The sequence below is a fragment of the Cetorhinus maximus genome, chromosome 22 (genome assembly GCF_964194155.1).
Source record: "Cetorhinus maximus chromosome 22, sCetMax3.hap1.1, whole genome shotgun sequence".
In the NCBI taxonomy this organism is placed as follows: domain Eukaryota; kingdom Metazoa; phylum Chordata; class Chondrichthyes; order Lamniformes; family Cetorhinidae; genus Cetorhinus; species Cetorhinus maximus.
In genome coordinates, this window is record NC_135900.1 from 18943030 (window position 1) to 18965413 (window position 22384).

The following is a 22384-nucleotide window of genomic DNA, read 5'->3' on the forward strand; positions in this document are numbered from 1 at the left end:
ATCATCATTTTCGTCAAGCCCACTGCACTACATTCCAAACATGGGTTGACAAGGTTTGGAATCAAGTACTCTAAGGTATTTTGGATAAAAATGCCCCTCGAGGCGATGAGTGTTCTTCTGGCAGCAGTTCACTTATCCATTTGCTGTCTTCCCAGTTTTACCTGGCTGTTAGTGACCTTTAAATAGTCCACAGTCTTGAACTGACCAGGGACTTCACTGGTTATGATGACTTTTTAACAAGAATGAATGACCAGAATGCTCATTGGCTACTGACTTTACACCAGCGAACTCATTTTGGGACTTTGAGCTGATGCCAATTGTTAATTAGCGTCGCCATCCAGGCAGCTGTTTATCACCCAGCTAGATTGGTTTTAAGCATGAAGGTGCTGCCTAGTCCTGTTACCCAATGTACTTGTCAAAAGATTCATAGTTTTAGATATAATCTTCAAATTTTACATAACACCTTTCACAGGGAAATGCCTCAGTGTATTACACGATCAGTTACATTTTGTAATGGGGATGCGATAATTGTTGTTATGTATGCAAACTAGTTTGCATCTTCAGTATCCCCAAAACAACCATGAGATGAATGAAATCTGCTTTCAGTTGGCATTGGTTAAAGGGAGAATTGTGGCTTGGAGACATGGAGAACCCCTGTGATTTCAGCTGAGTTGAGATTAAGCAGATCATATCTAATGCTGTAGAGCACCATTGAATCGACATTTTGGACTTGATTCATAGCTCCAGCTTAAAAGACATACTGCAGCAATCGCTGAGAGTCAAGCCTTTGTCCCTGGTGGCCTGAATATTGTTTTGTTGGGTTGTTGCTACCCGTAGTGTGTACTGCTTAGAGTTCATTAAGCAGTCTCGTGGAAGTTACCAAGAAGCCTATTAACATTACTGAACTATGTACATATTTAAAGTACAGGATACAGATATGGAAAAGACTCCATGGCATGTCCTTACATGTTGCTACCTAGCTCTACACTGCTGACCTAAGCTCTAGTTCAGGTGCCTTCTTACTTCCCAGTGGGCAGTCCCAGGTTAACCCTTAATGTACCAGATTCTCCTCCTCCTCCAAATATCAGAACCATCAAATCAGCTTACCAGAGTCTCATACCAATTCCAAACTGAATGATACTGTCTGATTCCAAGATCTAGTGAAAGATAGTATTCTAACACGGGGTGAAATACTGTAACATAGTTCTGTGAATAAGGAGAGGTAATGGACATAGTATTTGCTAAAAAGGCCCCTTTAATCCAGACTCATACCAAAAGTACTATTCAAGCAACTACTGACTTCAGTAGTTAAAGTGATCCATTTCTCAAGACCTTTTGGGTCAATTACCAATGGTTTGGGGAATGACAACTGCTACATTTTGGAAAATAACACATATTCAACCTGAATCTGTAGAAGAGTGGCTGAGCATTCATAAATGTAGCACAAGGGAAAAATGGGCAAGAACAATTTCAGAAAAAGAGCATCAGTGAGGTCCATCCTCCATGCAGTGCATTACAGTTCAGGTGCACTGTGCTATCTATGAAGTGGTAGCTGGCATGCTTATGACATTGAAAGAACAGTATGTGTTACTGTAGTAGCACATTACTGTAGTCTGCCTTTAATGAATTGGAGCTGGCTGTGCAATCTAAAGCTTTTGTTGTAAGTGATAAAAGTACTGAACCATAGGCTGTAGGGATGTGTGCTCTATGCACTACTCCAGCTATACATCATAAAGGTTATACATATCACAGACTTACTGCGAGAGACATTAGCAATGAGGAAATTAATGATTGGATGGAATTTTTTTTGCACCCGATTTCCTCTTTCTTTGAATATCCGTTATATCCTTTGTAGATTATGTCAAGCTTCAAATAAGGAGGAAAAGGGAAGATTGATATCGGGCAAAGGCGGAACCCAGGGTAGTGAAATTGCAGGCCACAGAATTTCAAAGCCAGTCGAGCATAAAATGAGAAGGACTTTCTTAATTTCCTGGGGCTTTTAGGGAGGGAGAAAGAAACAGGTTTGGATTGTATCCTGTTCTAGTGTTCTACGAAGATGTCGATGTATTCCAGGATGCCATTTTCTAGGTTCAGGGCCATTGATTTATGGTGACTAAATCAAATTCTGATTTTATTACATGATATTTTAACTGGTGTAAGGAGGCCAGATTTCAAATTCCATCTGTTTTCAAGTGGTTTATAGTAACTAAATGTTAAAACTTTTGAATTTTTAGAAGTGTTTTGGGGATCTAACTTCATTATTCTGTTCATTTTTTCTCGATAAACTTAAATCACTGAATTTGATTAGAGGTTTCTTACGTTTTTTTTCTTCACGATGTGCGCTATGACCTCCTCCGATATTGTAGTCATGTTGAAAAAATTGTGCAAATGTTTAAGCAATGGCAGAAAAGCAAAGTCTACTTTTAACAAGCAATAGTCAAAACAAGTAATTTTCAATTGTGACAATCCCACTTCAAACAATTCATCGTTGGACAAAAATAATTGAGCTTTTCAGTTTCACAGTAAAAATGTAAAGGGAGTACATTTTAGAAATGCATTTTTAACACACAGGAATTGCAACATCACCATCTTAATTTTAAAACACGGTCATGATCTCCATTTATGCAAAAAAGAAGTAGATCACCTTTTCTTCCAATCAATCTGAATTCTTCCTCGGTTGTGCAAAGTCACTTAGTCATTTTTGATTGTTTATTCAGGTTTAGGAGTACTTAGAAAATGAATTTTAATTTAAGTGCTCTGCCTCCATTTTGAATCAATTTCTGTGATAGATGAATTTGATGGAGCCAAACAGTTTTAAACTGTCTTTATAATGTTACATGTAAAATTTTAACTTGAGCAAGAAAATGCTTTATTCTGATTTTCCAAAAACTGCAAGTAGAGAAGCAGATAATGAGATCCTTTTGGGTTATAGAAACTGCCGGGATTAGCATCCAGCTACAGCAAGAATGCTGATTCCAGCTCTCTTCCTCAGTAGACAGTTGGAACAACACCAATAGATGTGTCATCTGAGTGGCCCTTTCTGGTTGAGAGACCTGTTTAAAGCAGGTTTCACAAATTATTTTTGGATCGATGGCAATGGAAATGACTTCAGCTCAGGGAGCTGGTTAGAAGAGTTTATTGCTGAGTGAGGTGTAATGTTTAATACATTATCCAATGTGATGAGCCATTGGTTTTAATTGTCAGAGGGCAATTAGGCATGTCTGAGGACTAAAACTTACATAAGACACAATGGAGAGCTATCCTCTGGGTTCTGAATTTATTTTTCTCAGCGATCACTTTTATTAAAGCCATTGATTCAAAAAAAAATAAACATCCTATAATTGTTTACATTACGGTTATTATTCTCCATGAGTTAAAGGATAAGGAAGACTTAAAAAAGGTCATATTTGGAAGCCTGTCTCCCAGCTATTTGGTAAATTCCTTAAAATTAACTTACTTATGTTGTTTTAATTCAGAAACAACAACCATATATGATGATCATAGCAATCTTTAAATTATTCTTTAATTTTGGAGTTGAGTAGTACTCATGGCTGAGGTGGGAATACTGTTCTCCTTTTTTTAACATTAAACCTGCTGTTATCTGACAATTAATTTAAAACCTATGTATGAGCAGAATCAAAATGAAAAAACCTAGGGTAAGGTGAAATTTATTTTCCTTTTGTAACTCTCTCCTGACGTTTTCCTATAAAATCAAAGTCATGTAAATAGAAAATACTTTCTTTTGACTTGACAATATGTTATCTTTAAATGTTTTTATTTTAGAGATCAGGCGGTCGTTTGAAGAAGTCATGGGTAGCTGTTGTAGCTGTCCAGATAAAGACACTGTCCCAGATGACCATCAAGCAAAATTTAAGGTAACATGTTCAAGTTTACTGTTCTTTGACTGTGTTGCTCTTTCTCTTGCGCGCTCCCCGCGCACCCCCCCCCCCCCCCCATGCCTTTCTCTCCCCCACCTCGCGCACCCTCCCTGCCCTCTCGTTCGCCAGCCCGTCTGCCCTCTGTGTGGAACTGAGTCATATATATTTGGATTTTCTTACAAATTTTCAGGGAAGAAAAGATATTAAGATTGATGAACCATTGTTATGGCTGAAATTGTGAAGTTGAGCATCACAACACTCTAATAATAAATGGATACATATTGCGTTATTCAGATATACTTCATGATATTTATTACTAGCATATATTAGAAATGGTGAATGACTGCAGCATTTAATTGGTACCTTGCCAGAGATGCTGCTTTGTAGGTGTAGCTGTGTACCCAGCAACCTATGACTACTTTAGAAGACTGCCTGATCTCATTAGCTGATGTTCAGATTGATATTGGAAACAATGCCCACTAGAAGCATTCAACACTGAGGTTTACGGCAAATGTTTACATGAAACTCAAAATCCAGATTTCCAGTATAACTTTCTGAACTTTATAGTTGGAAAGAGGTCAGTTCTCCAACTCCCATGAATCTTGGATATCAAAATTCTTGCATACAACATGTACTTCTAGTGCACGACATACTTATTTTATTGATATGCCTATGATCAGTGCTTCTCTGCATTTTCCATCTCTGTTCTTTCCTAAGCTTCATCTTGCCCTCATGCTGACATCTGTCTTTGGCCTGCTGCACTATTCCAGTGAGGTTCAACGTAAGCTTCAGGAACAGCATCTCATCTTTCAATTAGGCACTTTACAGCTTTCTGGACTCAGAATTGAGTTCAACAATTTCAGACCATAAATTCTGTCTTCTATTTTGTTTTATTTCCTTTTCTTGCGTTACAGACAGGGGAGAGAGGCAAACCTGAACTCCTTTATTTTCTCGCCTTCTGTCAGCAAGCAGAGGTGTTTTAATTTTTGAAATAGGTTGAGGTGTGTTCCCCAAACCCTCGTTTGAGAAGTCAATCTTTAAAGTGACTCGCAGCAAACTCTGTTGAGAGTTGAATAAGAATTGTTGTTTATTCATACATTCAAACCCGGGGGATGGTCTCAACTTCATATACACACACAACACACACACACACACACACACACACGAGTTGTTATAACTATGACCAACTAAAAAAGGAAGATAGCCACAACTATGGGTATCAGTTCACCCGATTGCCAGAGTCCAGTAAGGTTCCTTCACGGAGGAGCTACGGTTCAGGTGGCTGGTATACAAAGACTTGGGTTGATCAACAGGCAGTGGCAGGTATCTTCTAGAGAAACAGGCTTCATGGAGGATTGGACTTGATGCAGGTGGTTGTTCAGCCTGCAATCCTGTTGTGATGTTTGCAGGCTAGAGATTAACAGCAGACTGAGTTACGAGTCTAGGAATGTAAAATTTAAACTTTCCAAAGACTAGAAGTTTAGTGATGTTGCCCATTAATGAGTCAGTTGCAAGCTAACAAGCAGTTTCTATGCCTCTGGTCAAAATCCATTGTTCACCTTTGGAGGTAGTTGATGGCTGTTAGTGCCTCTGCGGTGGCTCTATCGATGGCTCTCTCTTGGTTATAGGACCAGGCTGGGGAGACAGATTGTCTGCTGGTCCATGATTTTATTACTGTAATGTGTCCTCACTATGGGAGGTGTGAGATTCCTCAAGGATGAGGGCTGAGCTTTTGTCCTTTAACTGCTGTTGAAAATATACAGAAACTGTAGCCAACCTGTGAATCATGTGACCTGTAGCAGCAGCCATCTTTTGGTTCAGCAAAGTCTTCCTCCTGAAAAAAGACAAAGTAAGGTTTGATGCAAACAGTTTATGATCTGTCTTAAGGACATGATACTTGTTTCAGATTTATTTCCTTATGGTTAGCAGCACACCTGCTCTAGGCACACCTTTTGTTTCTTTGTTTATTTTCTTACCCTATCACCATTCCCTTTGGCCCTAGAGGACTAACTTTTCTGTGATTCACTCTCTCCTGTCTTTCACCCTGTTCCAGACCTTCCTTTTGTCCTTGTCCCACCCACCCCCTGCTCAGTCTATTACATCTCTAACTTTTCTGTTCTGACGAAAGGCCAGAGACCTAAAATGTCAACTGTGTTTGTCTCAACAGATGTTGCCACAACTGCTGAGTTTTTTTCCCTCCAGAATTTTCTGTTTTTTTATTTCAGATTTCCTGCATCTGCAGTATTCTGTTTTTCCATTTATGTCCTTTGTCCTTGGCTCCTTTCCTCTTCCCTGAAATCAAACCTCATCGAATAAGTCTCATTCTTTCCTAACTCCTCTAAACTGTGCAAGTCTTTACTTTCCCCGGTTCTTCCTTTTACAGCATTCAGTATTTTAAGTTCGGAGTTGAATATGACTTAATCAGTATTTTCTGACTACCGTATCTCCCAGTCTTCAAATTTGATGGTGCTTTGCACTGTTTTTTCAACTTGGTTCCTCAAGAAGGAAATAAATCTATATATTGCTTTGCATGCTTCAATATCAGTTTACCCTGTGGCTCCATTCTTAATCTCATTTACTGTTTAAAATCTGCTTGATCTCAGTAATGGAGCTGCTGAATTTATTTTTAGCATGTTCTTAACAGTAAACAGAAAAAAGTTCTTGCAAAAGCTGCAGGAAAAAAATTGAGGACTTCAGTATTAGTTACAGAAAGTAGTGTGCTAAAGTGAGTCTGAAAATATATCGATGTTGTTTGGGAAAATAGAAAATGCTCTGAGGAAAACTGTCATTTGGCAATGTAATGAATTCTCTTCAAAAACATTGAAATATTTTAGGAGATTTCTGGAAAATGTTGAAATAAAATCGCCAGGAATTAACCTTTTTGAAAGTATCAGAAATCATGTATCTACATTAACAAATCTGAGCTCTGATCGCCAGGGGGATTTGGCATGAGGGTGAGCATTAGAGACTACACAACAACCAATGTAACAAGAGCTACACACTAACAGAGAGAAAGAATGCTGAAAGAATAAAGAAAAAAAATTGGAGCACTTAAATGGATTTAGGGTAAAATTTACGCGAGCTTTTACTGACCAGGGATTTGCCCACTAAACCCAGAGGGGAGACTCGCTTAAAAAGATGACTGCTGTCAGGTTTGAGGGCTTTGCTTTGCAGAGTGCTTTGTTTGGTGAGGTTGTTCTGGAAAACTCTGTTGCTCTGCATCTGTGGGATGACAGTTGGTTAATTAGATATTTTAAAACTTTATTGTAATATTTGAGTACTGAGTGTACCAAGTATAACAATTTTTTGGCCCATCTGATATAAAGCACCTGGTGTAAGGTCCTCTAGGGGACATGGCATGGGGAGAGCGGGGAATGCATGGGAGGGAGGGGGGATGGGGAGGAGGAGTGATGTAGGGACTGGGATGGGGATGATACATGAGGGATGACAGGAATGGGATGGGGATGGCATAGGAAGGATGGAATGGCATTTAAAGAAGTATTGTGTCATTAAAGATCCAGTACATCCTCTCTTAAAGTTGTGGTTGTTTTCCTGAAAATCACAATTTTATGTGAAACAACTTTATGTGAATCATGGGTTCCCAATAGGAATCAATGTTAAAGCCAGAGTTGGGTTCCTTCGAACATTTCTTACCTGGAAAAAACAATGTACAAAATGAAATACTGTTTCTCTCTCTCTCTCTTGTTTCCTTCTCTGTCTCACCCACATCCTCTCCCCCTTCATCCTTACCCCTTCCCCAGGGCAGTGACTCAACAACCCAAGGCCCTGGCCAACTCCCAGTCCAAATCTGCGTCTGGTCCTCGGAGCCTGGACCTTTTCCTCACGGTCTGTGGGGGGGCCAAGCCCCTGTCCCAGGACACGGATTGAGTTGGGGCCGAACCCTTGTCCCAGACCACAAATTGAGCCGAGGGCCCTGCTCCCTTCCTCCCCCATACCCCCCACCAAATCCAGGGTTACTCGCACTTCACCCCCCCCAAAGGTTGGCAGCTTCTAGTCCTGAGCCGCCATGGCACCGCTCCAAGTGGCAGTGACTATCCTGCTAAACCTGGGTCAGGCTCCCTGCCCTGCACTTCTGCTCCTGGATCTTGGGCCTCATTCTTTCCCCACAGCCTTGGCCTCTGGCAGCAACTCCGGCATCAGAACATGACGGCAGCTGGCCCAGAATGCAGCGCAGGAGGGTATGAGTGCAGACAGTGTAAAAATGAAAATGGTGATGCAAATTGGAAAAACAGGCCCTAAAGAATAAACAACATTAAAATGAAACAACGTTATGGGGGGCAACTTAAAACAAGGACTTAATGTACTAATTTTACTGCAAATGTTTTGTAGGTCCTTGCAAGCTTAACTAATAATTATGATTACTATGCTGTTAAATACAAGCTGTTTGGCAGAAATATTAAACCATTGCAAACCAATGATTTATCCATGCCAGTTCTGCTCTTTTGTGAGCGATTATAGTTATTCTAACAAAATCTTACTGGTTTGATCAGTGTTTCACCAAATGACCAATCTAGGAATTGTTCTGGTTTAATTATGTTATATAAGTATGAGTAGTTGCGGTGGTTGAATAAGTTGTGATTTACTTCAGAACACTGGGAATAGGAGCTGGAGTAGACCATTTGGCTCTCTAACGTTGCTCCACTATTCATAGAGGTCATGGCTAATCTTTCACCTCAACTCCATCTTTCTCCATTATCCCCATATCCTTTGATTCCCTTAGTATCCAAAAATCTATTGACCTCTGTCATGAATGTACTCAACAACTGAGCATCCAAAGCTCTTTGGGGTAAGGAATTTATAAAGACTCTCAACCCTTTGAGTGAGGAAGTTTCGTCAACTCAGTCCTAAATGGTCAACGATTTATTCTGTGACCTTGTGTTCTAGATGTCTCAGACAGGGATCTCAGTATCTACTCTGTCAAGCCCTTTAATGGAATCATAAAAAATTCTTAGATCATTTCTCATCCTTCTAAACTCCAGGGAATACTGTCCTGGTCTTTTCTCACAGGACAGTCCCCTTATCCGAAAAACCAGTCCAGTGAGCCTTTGCTGAAATATCTCTGGGGAAATATATCCTTCTTTAGGTAAGGAGACCAAAACTCTGCACGCTATTCCAGGTGTGGCCTCACCAACGCCCTGTATAATTGTAGTAAGATTTCTTTACTCCTATACTCCAATCCCTTTGTAACAAAACCTAACATACCATTTGCCTTCCTAATTGCTTGTTGTACCTGCATATTAATTTTCTGTGATTCATGTACAAGGGCACTCAGGTCCCTCTGAATGCAAACATTTCCCAGTCTTTCTCAATTCAAAAAATAATCTTTCTATAATTTTTTTCTACCTAAGTGGATAACTTCACACTTCTGCACATTGTATTTCATCTGCCATCTTCTGCCCACTCACTCAACCTGTCCATATCGCTCTGCAGCCTCTTTGCGTCCTCTTTACCGCTTACTTTCCAACCTAACTTTGTAACGTCAGCAAATTTGGATACATTATACTCGGCCCTCTCATCTAAGTCATTAATATTGATTGTAAATAGCTGAGGCCTGAGTGCTGATCCTTGTGGTGCCCTGCTGATTACAGACTGCCAACCACGATTTATTTATAAATTGAAGTTTATCTTTTATACTTTGTTCTCTCACCTTTACAGTCAAGTTGCTAATGAATTATACAAAATTCCTAGAGCCATAATCAGGGCATAGATAGAATTCTAAACCTAACCAGTATTTTGCAGGCTGCTAGGACAAACAGGGTCCCTGCTTTTAACAGTGTAGCATTTCCCAAGCTGCTGGAAATCCAGAAACCATATCGTATGTATTTTTGAACTCAGACAGCTCTTTCTCCATTAGCAGAGTATTAGATTGTCCAAATTCATACAGTTAATTCCATAGAAATAAGATTGACACACAATTGTGTTGGAACTTTTTTTTTGTACAAGTGGCACCTCATTTGTAGAACACCAAGGTTTAAAAGTGCACTTTTTCCCCAGGTGATTAATGTGGATGATGATGGTAATGAGCTGGGTTCTGGTATAATGGAACTTACAGACACGGAATTGATTTTACATACACGGAAGAGAGATCCTGTGAAATGGCCCTACCTCTGCCTGCGCCGTTATGGCTATGATTCTAATCTCTTCTCTTTTGAAAGTGGCCGGAGATGTCAAACTGGGCAAGGTATGTTTGTCACTTATTTAACTGGTTTAGAAGAATACTGTCTCTTTTAGCATTTATGTTCAAATGTATGCTTTGATGGATTGCCCTGTTATGAACTTGAGTTGAATTTTATGGAACTGTTCCTATATATGTAGAATCAGAAGCACATTATTTATTTGTAAATTCCATTTAACTACAGTTCACTATTTAATTATGTCGTCTAATGTTTCAACTTAGCATTTCCTCTATTCACTAGGTTTAATTTTCTTTACTGGTTATTTCCATGCTGTATTGAATGTTTTGGGATATTTTCTAATGTTAAGCATCTAATATAAATGCAAATAGTTGTTTAGACTTTACCAAGTTATTTACAGACCATCTTAATTAATTCATAATTCTAAAATTCCCTATTTCAGCATCTAGCTGAAAGTCTATTCCATTTGAATATTCTTTGTGTGAAGGATTTACAGACATCAGTCCTGAATGTACATTTTATCAGGCTGGAGCTTGTATCCCATAAGAAATAAGAGCAGGATAGGCCATCCCTCCTCTTGAGCCTGCTGCATCATTTCAATAAGATGGCTGATCTTGGACCTCAACTTTACTTTTCCCCCCAATCCCTTGATTCCCTCAGAGTCCTAAAATCTATCAATTTTTCTTCTTGTTTCTCTAAGAACATAAAAAAACTAGAAGCTGGAGTAGCCCATTTGGCCCTTCAAGCCTGCTCTGCCATTCAATAAGATCATGGCTGATCTTCTACCTTAACTCAACCTTCCTGCATTATTCCCAAATCTTTTAATTCCCTTCGTACATTAAAATCCATCAATCCCTTTCCTGAATAGACTCAATCATTCATTGTTCTTTGGGGTAGAGAATTTGAAAGATTCACATTGAGTGAAGAAAGTTCTCCGCATGACAAACCCCTTTGCCCCCTAATTCTGGACTCTTAAACCAGGGAAAGTAGCCTTTCAGAATGTATCCTGTCAAGCCTTCGCAGAATGTTGTGTTTCAGTGAGATCATTTCTCACATCTTTAAACCACTGAGAATATAGGCCCAATCTACTCGATCTCTCTTCATAGACTAATCCCCATATCCCACAAACCAGCCTAATAACACTTCTTTGCACTCCCTCCAGGCCATGTAAGTACGCTTAGGTAAGGAGACCCAAATTGTACACAGTATTTTAGGTGTGATCTTGTTAAAACCTTGTACAATTGCAGCAAGACATCTTTACTCTTGTTCTCCAACCCTATTTCAATAAAGGCCAACACATCATTTGCTGTACCTGCATTGTTGATATTGTCTTTTCAGAGATATACAAATCCCTCTGAACAACAACTCACTATTTTAAAAAAAAAAGTTTTTCTATTCTTCTTGCCAAAGTGAATAACCTCCACATTTCCATACTCCACCTGCCATCTATTTCCCCACTCACTTCACCTGCCTATATCCTTTTGTAGACTGTATTTCTCACAGCTTATTTTCCCAGCTAGCTTTGTATCATCAACAAACTTGGATACATTACAGTCAGTCCTTTCGCCTGTCATTGATTGAGATTATCAAAACTGAGGCCCTGGCACTGATCCTTGCAACACCCGACTAGCAACAGCCTGAAAAGGACTTACTTTTTCCTACCCTGTTTTCTGTCCTTTAACCAATCCTCTATCCAAGACAATACATTACCCCCAACCCCATGAGCTCTTTAACTTGTGGAATAGCCTTTCCTGTGATGCCTTATGAAATGCCTTGTAAAAATCCAAATATACCATATCTACTGATTTCCCTTTATCTACCCTGCTAGTTACATCCTCAAAAAACTAACAAATTTGTCAAACACCATTTCCCTTTCATAAAAAAAGTCCCCTCGCCCTTCTTTTGCAATTTAAAGTAAATTCTAAATTTTCTTTTTCCATTTTCTTGAAAATCTCTAAAAGATTACCTTCTCAGGTGTCTCTCCTAGGCTGAAGCATTTCTCCATTCTTTTCTCATAACTCATACCTTTGAAGTAAGGGGGCATCCTCAAGGCTATGCTCTGTACTGCATCCAGCACGTTAATGTCATCTTATTCTTGGAGACTAGAAATGGAAGCAGTACCCACAGTGCAAAGTTTGTTTGTGACTTTCTCTAACTTGTATTCTACTTTTCAACATTCTATTGGCTTTGTTGATTGTTGTCCTGTACTAATTGGACATGCTGAGTGAAGAGCCTATTCAGATTCCTAGGCCTTGTTTTCCTTCATCCTTGGCAATTTCAGCACTGTTCATTTTGTAGATGTGTCTCAAATGGTTTCTTTCTACGTGCAGCGCTTTAGAATTGTCTGCATAAAATTTCATCTGCTACTGCTCTGCCTACTTTCATTTCATGCACATATGAATTAGGAACAGGAGTAGGCCACTTGGTCCCTCCAGCTTGCTCTGCTATTCGATAAGATCATGGCTGATCTGATTGTAAACTCAATTCCACATTCCCGCCTACCCCCGATAACCTTTCTCCCCCTTGCTTATCAAGAACCTGTCTACCTCTGCCTTAAAAATATTCAAAGACTCTGCTTCCACCACTTTTTGAGGAAGGGAGTTCCAGAGACTTATGACACTCTGAAAGAAAAAAATTCTCCCCCTCTCTGTCTTAAATGGGTGACCCCCTTATTTTTAAACAGTGACCCCTAGTTCTAGATTCTCCTACAAGAGGAAACATCCTTTCCACACCCATCCTAATTCTCCCTCTCTCAATTTCCCTGTCCCTTTTATTTGGTATCATCTGTGATTTGACGACATTGCATTGAGTTTCTTTATCCAAGTCATTTATGTTAATTAGAAACAGCAGTGGTACCAACAGCAATAGAATGATTTCTCTTTTCTCATCAAATTTCCCCTCTGTTCCTGGAGGCGATGATTCCTTGCTGATATAAATTTCAATGGATTTTACTGCCTTTCACTCAAGTGGCCTTTATTCATGTGTGAGCCTTGACAGTATGTCAGCAGGCTATTCAACCATAGGGGGCATCACAGTGGAGCTCCCTGTTTCACTAGTCTGTTGAATAACAGCCATTTGGTTCAGGTGGTGGAAATGAAGCAATTCCCATGGATCAATAAACCCAAAAGGAATCAATGCCTTTAGGAGAGTAAGGGAAATTTTTTTTTAAACTGAGAGCATTCAATCAGCACAGAAAGGATTGAAAAAGAATATTTACCGGATAGATTAGATACCTAATGATTTTTCTTCGTCTTAGAAGAGCTTTACAGGCTAATACACCTGCATTGCCAGTAAGGGCCACTGGATAACGATCAGAAGCAGGAACTCTTGTTTTTTATTCCTGCCAATTCCCCTTCTTCCAAAACAGGAGTGTTGAGGCCAGTTTCAGTGCCCTATTACAATGAACTAAATGAGCACAGGCTAAGGAATTTTTGGTCCAACCTGTCTCCATTTTGCCAACCATCATTGCATTTGATAAATAATTTAAACAATTCATTCTGTCAGCACCTTTAGATATTTTAGAGTGAACACTGCTTTGTAATTAAATCATCAGGAGAGTTACAAATAGAAATTCCAAATAATTTCATGCAGAGTCAGAATGTACTTTGGCTCTATATTTAATTTTCCTGAAAATACATGGGGTGTGGGATAACACCAAGGTGCCATACCAGTCATCATTCTTCGTCTAAGTCCCAATCCAAGAATTAAACAAACAACCTAAAATAACACTCCAATGCAGTCATGAGGGAAAGTTGGTGATGCTGCCCTTCAGATGACATGTTAAACTTCGATCCCATCTGCATATTTTGGAGGTGCAGGAGGTCATTAAATACCCCGTGATGCTACTCAGAAGAGGAAGGAGCGCTGCCAGTTTCCCGGCCAGCATTCTCCCCTAAATCAGTACCATCAAAATCATGTTAACCAATCATTAACTTTACTGTTTGTGGGATCTAGCTGTTTTCAAAAAAGCCAAGGCCATGAATAATCTCGGTACTCCACAATATTTCATTACTTGTGAACCAATTTTGAAGCTTTTCGGAGACACGAGACTATCTGATTTTCCACTTGGAGAAACATTGCACTGTAATGTGTTTTCCATTCAATATCAATCAAGGATTAAACGACTTGCATGAATCCAAATGCTTATTGGCGTTATTGTGGCATCCATTTATCAGAATTGATTTTTTTTTTACTGCACATGAAGATCATGATTCAGCTTTGGTATTTAGAAAGTAAATAATTTCTCACTGAGTACTTAAATTAACAAGAATGTTGACTCTGACTTAATGCTTACAATGGAAGAATAAATCAAAAAGCTGGGAATGGTGGACGCCACGGGGTATCTGGCTATACTTGTAGTGGTAAGTGAAGCTCCCTCTGCTGTTTATTACAAAGAGGTACAATACTGGGGAGACAGCTGGCATTGGTGCCTGCATTGACTGTATGTGATTGATCCCTTGGGGGCAAACCAGTTGTTTATCTGTTTAAACAGCATTGTCTTCCTCAGCCCGCAACCCCCACCCTGCCACAGTATCATGCGATTAGTGTTTTTTCTTTCTTTATTGTGACAAATTTATCAAATATGTACTGTCCCTTATGACCTAATTTATCTGCTTTGTGTTAATTATTAAATGCATCAATAAAAAGTCTGCACATGGTTCCCCACAGTGGTTTATTGTTTATCCAGTAGATAGCTGAGCCATATGGACCCATGAAGACTTAATTCCTGGTCTCTGCTCTGCATTATCAGATCCTCAGCCAGGTGATTGTAGATTGCTACAGTTTGCCTTGGTAACATTGGGGATGGGGACTGAAAGCCGATAAAGCCCAGGGACCTGATGATCTACATCCCAGGGTACTAAAGGAGGTGGCTATGGAAATAGTGGATTAGTTGGTTGTCATTTTTCAAAATTCTGTAGATTCTGGAACAGTCCCAGCAGATTCGGGGGTGGCAAATGTAACCGCACTATTTGAAAAAGGAGAAAACAGAGAATTACAGATCGATTAGCCTAACACCAGTAGTGGGAAAAATGCTAGAGTCTATTATAAGGGATGTGATAACAGGACACTTTGAAAATATCAATGCGATTAGACAAAGTTAACATGGATTTATGAAAGGGAAATCATGTTTGGAGTTCTTTGAGGACATAACTAGTAGAATAGATAAGGGAGAACCAGTGGATGTGGTGTATTTGGATTTTCGGAAAGCTTTTGATAAAGTCCCACATAAGAGGTTAGTGTGCAAAATTAAAGCACATGGGATTGGGGGTAATTTATTGTCACAGATCGAGAATTGGTTAGCAGGCAGGAAACAGAGCATGAAAAAATGGATCTTTCCCAGAGTGGCAGGCAGTGACTGGTTAGGTACCTCAGGGATCAGTGCTTGGGCCCCAGCTATTCACAATATATATCAATGATTTGGATGAGGGAACCAAATGTAATATTTCCAAATTTGCTGGCAACATGAAACTTAGTGGGAATGTGAGTGGTGAGGAGGATGTTAAGAGACTTCAAGGCGATTTAGACACGTTGATTGAGTGGGCAAATACATGGCAGATGCAGTATAATGTGAATAAGTGTGAAACTATCCACTTTGGTTAGGGAAAACAGAATGGCAGAGTATTATTTAAATGGTGATAGATTGGGAAATGTTGATGTACAAAGGGACCTGGGTGTCCTTGTACACTAATCACTGAAAGCAAGCATGCAGGTGCAGCAAGCAGTTAAGAAGGCAGATGGTATGTTGGCCTTCATTGCAAGAGGACTTGAGTACAGGAGCAAGGATGTCTTACTGCAGCTGTACAGTACCTTGGTGAGACCACACCTGGAGTATTGTGTGCAGTTTTTGTCTCTTTACCTAAGAAAGGATATACTTGCCACAGAGGGAGTGCAGTGAAGGTTCACCAGACTGATTCCGGGAATGGCAATATTGTCGTATGAGGAGAGATTGGGCCGACTAGGCCTGTATTCACTGGAGTTTAGAAGAATGAGAGGAGATCTCATTGAAACGTATAAAATTCTAACAGGGCTAGACAGCCTGGCTGCAGGAATGATGTTTCCTCTGGCAGGGGGGTTTAGAACAAGGGGTCACAGTCTCAGGATACGAGGTAGACCATTTAGGACTGAGATGAGGAGAAACTTCTTCACTCAGAGGGTGGTGAACCTGTGGAATTCTCTACCACAGAAGGCTGTGGAGGCCAAGTCACTGAATATATTTAAGAAGGAAAAATACAGATTTCTAGACTCAAGGTGTCAAGGAATATGGGGAGAGAGCCGGAGTATGGCATTGAGATAGAGGATCAGCCATGATCATATTGAATGGCGGAGCAGGCTCGAAAGGCTAAATGACCTACTCCTATTTTCTATGTTTCTATGGGACGGGACTGTTCCTGATTGCTATCTAGTGATGCCTGCTGGTAGTTTATCTGTTTGGAAGTTGGGTGAAGATCGTGTCCAGCTATAAAGCCCCATAGGACTAACAGCCTGCTGGCACTCAATGTCAAGTCTCAAGAGAACTTGGGTGAGATGCTGGAGAGTCAGCAGAGCCCTTGGGACCACAACTCCAGCATGGATCCAATGCCCTCAGGAGAAAGAGGAAGGAAGATGTTTTGCAAATGATTAAACATTGATTTCATCATTTCAACATTGACATCAACATCTTGATTTTAAAATTCTCACCCTTGTTTTCAAATCCCTCCTATGACCTCGACTTTTCCTATCCCAGTAATCTACTCCAGCCCCACAACCCTCAAGATATCTGTGCTTATCTAATTCTGGCCTCTTGTACATCCCTGATTTGAATCACTTCAGCATTGTTGGCCATGCCTTCAGCTGCCTAGCCCCAGGCTCTGGAATATGCTCACCCCTCTGCCTCTCTATCTCACGTTCCTCCTTTAAGACACTGCTTAAAACTACCTCTGTGACCAAGCTTTTGGTCATCTGACATATCTCCTTATGTAGCTTGGTATCATACTTTGTTTTATAATGTTCCTGTGAAACTTGGGATGTTTCATTATGTTAAAGGTGGTATATAATTATGTTGCTATTATTTTTATTCAACTTGTAGAAATGTGTCAATGGAAAAAATATATATCATTGTACATATTAATTAATTCTGTCATACATATTTCAAAATCTTTTATGCTGATTTCATGTTGAATCATTAATGTCCACCCATTGTTCTTTAGGAATTTTTGCTTTCAAATGTGCACGAGCAGAAGAGATTTTCAACTTGCTGCAGGATATCATGCAGTCTAACAGTATCAGTGTAGTGGAAGAGCCAGTTGTAGAAAGAAACGAACAACAAAATGAATTAGATATTCCAAGAACTCCACGGACACCTACCAGTGAGTATTATTTATGTTTTTGTTCTGAAATACTTCTTGCAAGCAAACAGCTTCACCTTGAAGGCCAAGTGGCTAAAGGATGCCTCTGCTGTGAATTTGGACTTAGCGTCATTCCAAGCTATGAGGTTCTCTTTTTTGACTAACCTGCCAACTGGGTGCAATGTTCAATTAATAAAATACAGACTACCAATCAGCAAGCCATGAATGAACAAGCCCTCAGAAAATCCAGTGTCAATGTGAACTACTAAACTTCCATTGCACATTGGAGGGAATACTAGGGAAATCCTGTTTGACTAATTTATTAGAGTTCTCTGAGAAAGAAACAAGCAGGATGGTTAATGGGGAACCAGTAGACGTGTATTTGGATTTCCAAAAGACTTTTGATAAGGTGCTACATAAAAGGTTGCTACACAAGACAAGCTCATGGTGTTGGGGATAACATATTATCATGAACAGAAGATTGATTAGCTATGAGGAAGCAGCAAATTGGGTTGGCACATTGTAACTAGTCAAGAGTCACAGGGATCAGTGCTGGGCCACAACTATTTACAACCTGTATTAATGACTTGGATGAAGGGACCAAGTGTATGGTAGCTAAATTTGCTGATGATACGAAGATAGGTCAGAAAGCAAGTTGCGAAGAGGACTCAAAAATTCTGCAAAGGGATATAGATAGTTTGAGTGGGCAAAAATTTGGCAGGTAGGGTATAATATGGAAAAATGTAAACTTGTCCACTTCGGCAGGAAGAATAGAAAAGCAGAATATTATTTAAATAGAGTGAGACTGCAGAAATCTGTGGCACAGAAGGATCTGGCTGTCCTGGTACATGAATCACAAAAAACTAACATGCAGGTATAGCAAGTGATAGGGAAAGCAAATGGTATGTTGACCTTTATTGCAAGGGAATTGGAGTATAAAAGTGGGTAATCTTGCCATAGCTTTACAGGGCCTTAGTGATACCGCATTTGAAATACTTTGTACGGTTTTGGTCACCTTACTTAAAGAAGGATATAATTGCATTGGAAGCAGTTCAGAGAACGTTCACTTGGCTGATTCCTGCAATGAAGGGGTTATCTTATGAGGAAAAGTTGAGAAGGTTAGGCTTATACTCATTGGAGTTTAGAAGAATCAAAGGTGTATCTTGTTGAAACATGTAAGATTCTGAGGGGACTTAGGTGGATGCGAGGAGGATGCTTCCCCTTGTGGAGGAGTATAAAACTAGGGGGCGCAGTTTAAAAATAAGGGGACTCCCATTTAAGACGGAAATGAGGAATTTTTTAATGAGGGTTGTTTGACTTTGAAATCCTCTTCTTCAGAGATCTTTGGAGGCTGGATTATTGAATATATTCAAGGCTGAGTTAGGCAAATTTTTCATCAACAAGGGAATCAAGGGTTATGAGGGCAGGCAGGAAAGTGGAATTATGGCCATGATCATCATCATATTGTATGGTGGAGCAGGCTTACGGGGCCAAATGACCTGCTCCTGCACCTATTTCTTATAGAAACTAGGAGCAGGAGTAGGCCATTCGGCCCTTTGAGCCTGCTCCGCCATTCATTATGATCATGGCTGATCATCCAACTCAATAGCCTGCTCCCGCTTTCTCCCCATGCCCTTTGATCCCTTTCGCCCCAAGAGCTATATCTAGCTCCTTCTTGAAAACATACAATGTTTTGGTCTCAACTACTTTCTGTGGTAACGAATTCCACAGGCTCACCACTCTCTGGGTGAGGAAATTTCTCCTCATCTCAGTCCTAAATGGTCTACCCCATATCCTCAGATTGTGACCCCTGGTTCTGGACTCCCCCACCATCAGGAACATCCTTCCTGTATCTACCCTGTCTAGTCCTGTTAGAATTTTATAGGTTTCTATGAGATCACCCCTCACTCTTCTGAACTCCAGCGAATATAATCTTAATCAACTCAATCTCTCTTCATATGTCAGTCCCGCCATCCCAGAACTCAGTCGGGTAAACCTTCACTGCACTCCTTCCTCAGATAAGGAGACCAAAACTGCGCACACTATTCCAGGTGTGGTCTCACCAAGGCCCTGTACAATTGCAGCAAGACAATTGTTCCTGTACTCGAATCATCTGTTCCACAGGACTCGGTGTTGGGACCCTTGCTGTTTGTATTATATATTAATGATTTAGACGTGAACGTGGGGGGAAGGATTGGGAAATTTGCAGATGACACAAAGATAGTGTAGAGGATAGCCATAATCTCTAAAACGATATAGATGGGTTGGGCAGTAAAGTGGCAGATGGATTTTAACATAGAGAAGTGTGAGGTCTAACATTTAGGGAGGTCAAACAGTTACAGGGATTACACAATAAATGGGAATATACTAAGAGGGGTAGATGAAGTGAGAGGTCTTGGCGTACAAGTACACAGGTCCCTGAAGGCAGCCATTCAAGTGGACAAGGTTGTAAAGAAGGCATTTGGAATGCTCTCCATTGGCGGAGGTATAGAATATAAAAGTAAGGGTATAATGTTGAATTGTATAAAACACTGGTGAGGCCACAACTGGAGTATTGTGTGCAGTTCTGGTCACCACATTACAGGAAGGACATAATAGCTCTGGAGAGAGTGCAGAGGAGGTTTACAAGAATGTTGCCAGGGTTAGAAAAGTGTAGCTACGAGGAGAGATTGGATAGGTTAGGGTTGTTTTCCTTAGAACAAAGAAGCTGAGAGGTGACTTGATTGAGGTGTACAAAATTATGAGGGGAATAGATAGAGTGGACGGAAAACAATTGCTTCCCTTGGTGGAGAATTCTAGAACCAGGGGACATGGATTCAAGATAAGTGGCAGAAAGTGTAGGGGGGACATGAGGAAGAACTTTTTTACGCAGAGGGTAGTGGGTGTCTGGAATTCACTGCCCAAGTTGGCGGTAGAGGCAGAAACTCTAAACTCTTTTAAAAAGTACCTGGATCTGCACCTTAAGGTGCTGTAAGCTGCAAGGCTATGGGCTGGGTGCAGGAAGGTGGGATTAGAAAGGGCACCTGGGTGTCCTCGGGCTGGCATGGACAAGATGGGCCGAATGGCCTCTTTCTGTGCTGTAACTTTTCTATGGTTCTATGGCTGTGAAGGCCAACATACCATTTGCCTTCTTTATCGCCTGCTGCACCTGCATGCTTACCTTCAGCGACTGGTGTACAAGGAGACCCAGGTCTGGTTGCACATTCCCCTCTCTCAATTTATAGCCATTCAGATAATAATCTGCCTTCCCGTTTATGATCTTATACATTTGACAATACATATTGCTTCTGTTTTTCAAAATAAAAATCCACTTTAAAATTATTCTTAAAGGTATGTGCCAGCAAACCTAAAACGTCCACAATTTTTAGTCACAAACGTAGCCACATTCCTCTTGACACCACAAATTGTCAATTTTGTCACAAAGATGCTGATGCCGCAGTTAAAATTACTGATCGTGTGATCAGCCTATGATACCTACGTCGTGACAGTCCAATGTACCAAATTAAATCATTTGATAATTTAAATTGTAAACATGTAGCTGGATAAACAGAAGTCTTACTTCTTGGAATAAAGATTGTGCGAATTTCTACTTGTCACAGTGAGGAATGTTAATGTTATTTCAGACACTCAGTGGTTACCTTGAAGCAGTCTCAGTAAAGCAAAACATGATTAGATGCAGAGTGCAACTCCCCCAATTCTCCTGCAACAGTGTGCCCCAACCCATCTCAGGAATGAAGGGTGAGTGGGACTTGGTGCAGGATAGGATGCGGGAAGCGGAGTTTTGGATCAGCTGAAGTGTATGGTCAGTGGAGGATGGGAGGCTAGCCAGGAGACCATTGGAATAGTCAAGTGTGAAGGTGTCAGAGGGATGAATGAGGACCTTAGCAGCAGATGGGCTGAGGTAGAGCAGAAATGGACGATGTTTTGGAGATGGAAGGAGCTCGTTTATGTAATGGAGAAGATAAGGGATCAGAAGCCCGGTTCTGATTGGAATAGGATACTGAGGTTGCAACATTCTGGTTCAGCCTCAAACAGTGAATGGCGAGAGAGATGAAATTGTAAGCAAGAGTGCCATGTTTATGGTGAGATGTGAAACAGGGGCTTCAGAATTACCAAAGTTACAGGGGATCCTTTCTGTCCAATGGGCAGGCCCAGAAAGCACTGAGCTAGGTCATATGAACAAATGAAAAAGGATGGGAAAAGTTCAGCTCATCAATCTAATCTGTCTGATTCAGTTGTATTGCAGCTCGACCATAAGAGTAAGCCACTAGTAGACCCCTCAAGATTGTTCCACAATTTAATGAGATTATGGTAATCCGGATCCTTCCAGATACCTTGGCTCCATATCGCTTGATGCAATTGTCTACCAAAAATCTATCGATCTCGGATTTAAAATTATTGAGCTGGCATTTATTGTTCTTTGTGGGAGTAAGTGCCACACTTTTATCTTTGCATGAGGAAGTGTTTCCTAACTTCTCTCCTCAATGGACTGACTCTGACTTTAAGATTGGGTCCCCTAGTCCTAGACTCCCACACCAGCGGAACAAGTTTCTCTCTATCTGCTTTATCAATTTCTTTCAAAATCATGAAAGTCCAAATCAAATCAACCCTTAATCTCAGTATTCCATGGAATACAAAGGTAGTTGTGGAGAGATTACATAAAGTAACCCTTGTAGCCCTGGAAACCTTCTGTTGAACTTGCTCTGCAATCTTTCCAAGGCTCAAGAGGCCAGAATTAGAGGAGCACAGAGATCTTGGAGGGTTGTGGGGCTGGAGGTAGTTACAGATAAAATGAGAGGCAAGGCCATGGGAAAAATCAAGAATGAGAATTTTAAAGTCGGGGCGGTTCTGGACTGGAAGCTAGTGTTGATCAGTGAGCACAGGTAAATGAGTCCTGGTGCGAGTTATGGACAGCAGAATTTTTGGATGAACTCAAGTTTATTGAGAGTGAAAGTTGGGCTGGGCAGGAGAGCATTTGAATAGTCAAGCCTCAAGGTAGCAAACGCATGAATGAGGGTTTCAGCAA

General features: G+C 40.5%; 1 protein-coding gene across 3 annotated transcripts in view; it reads left to right on the forward strand.

The window, feature by feature from the left end:
• Positions 1-22384, forward strand: part of frs2a (fibroblast growth factor receptor substrate 2a) — a 97168-nt gene that overhangs the window by 67207 nt on the left and 7577 nt on the right. For all 3 annotated transcript variants that reach the window (XM_078567895.1, XM_078567894.1, XM_078567896.1), the window contains 3 exons: positions 3784-3875; positions 9894-10080; positions 17221-17379. In XM_078567895.1, the coding sequence (XP_078424021.1) occupies positions 3810-3875; positions 9894-10080; positions 17221-17379 (412 nt within the window). In that variant the 5' untranslated portion in view covers positions 3784-3809. The remainder of the gene's footprint in view (positions 1-3783; positions 3876-9893; positions 10081-17220; positions 17380-22384) is intronic.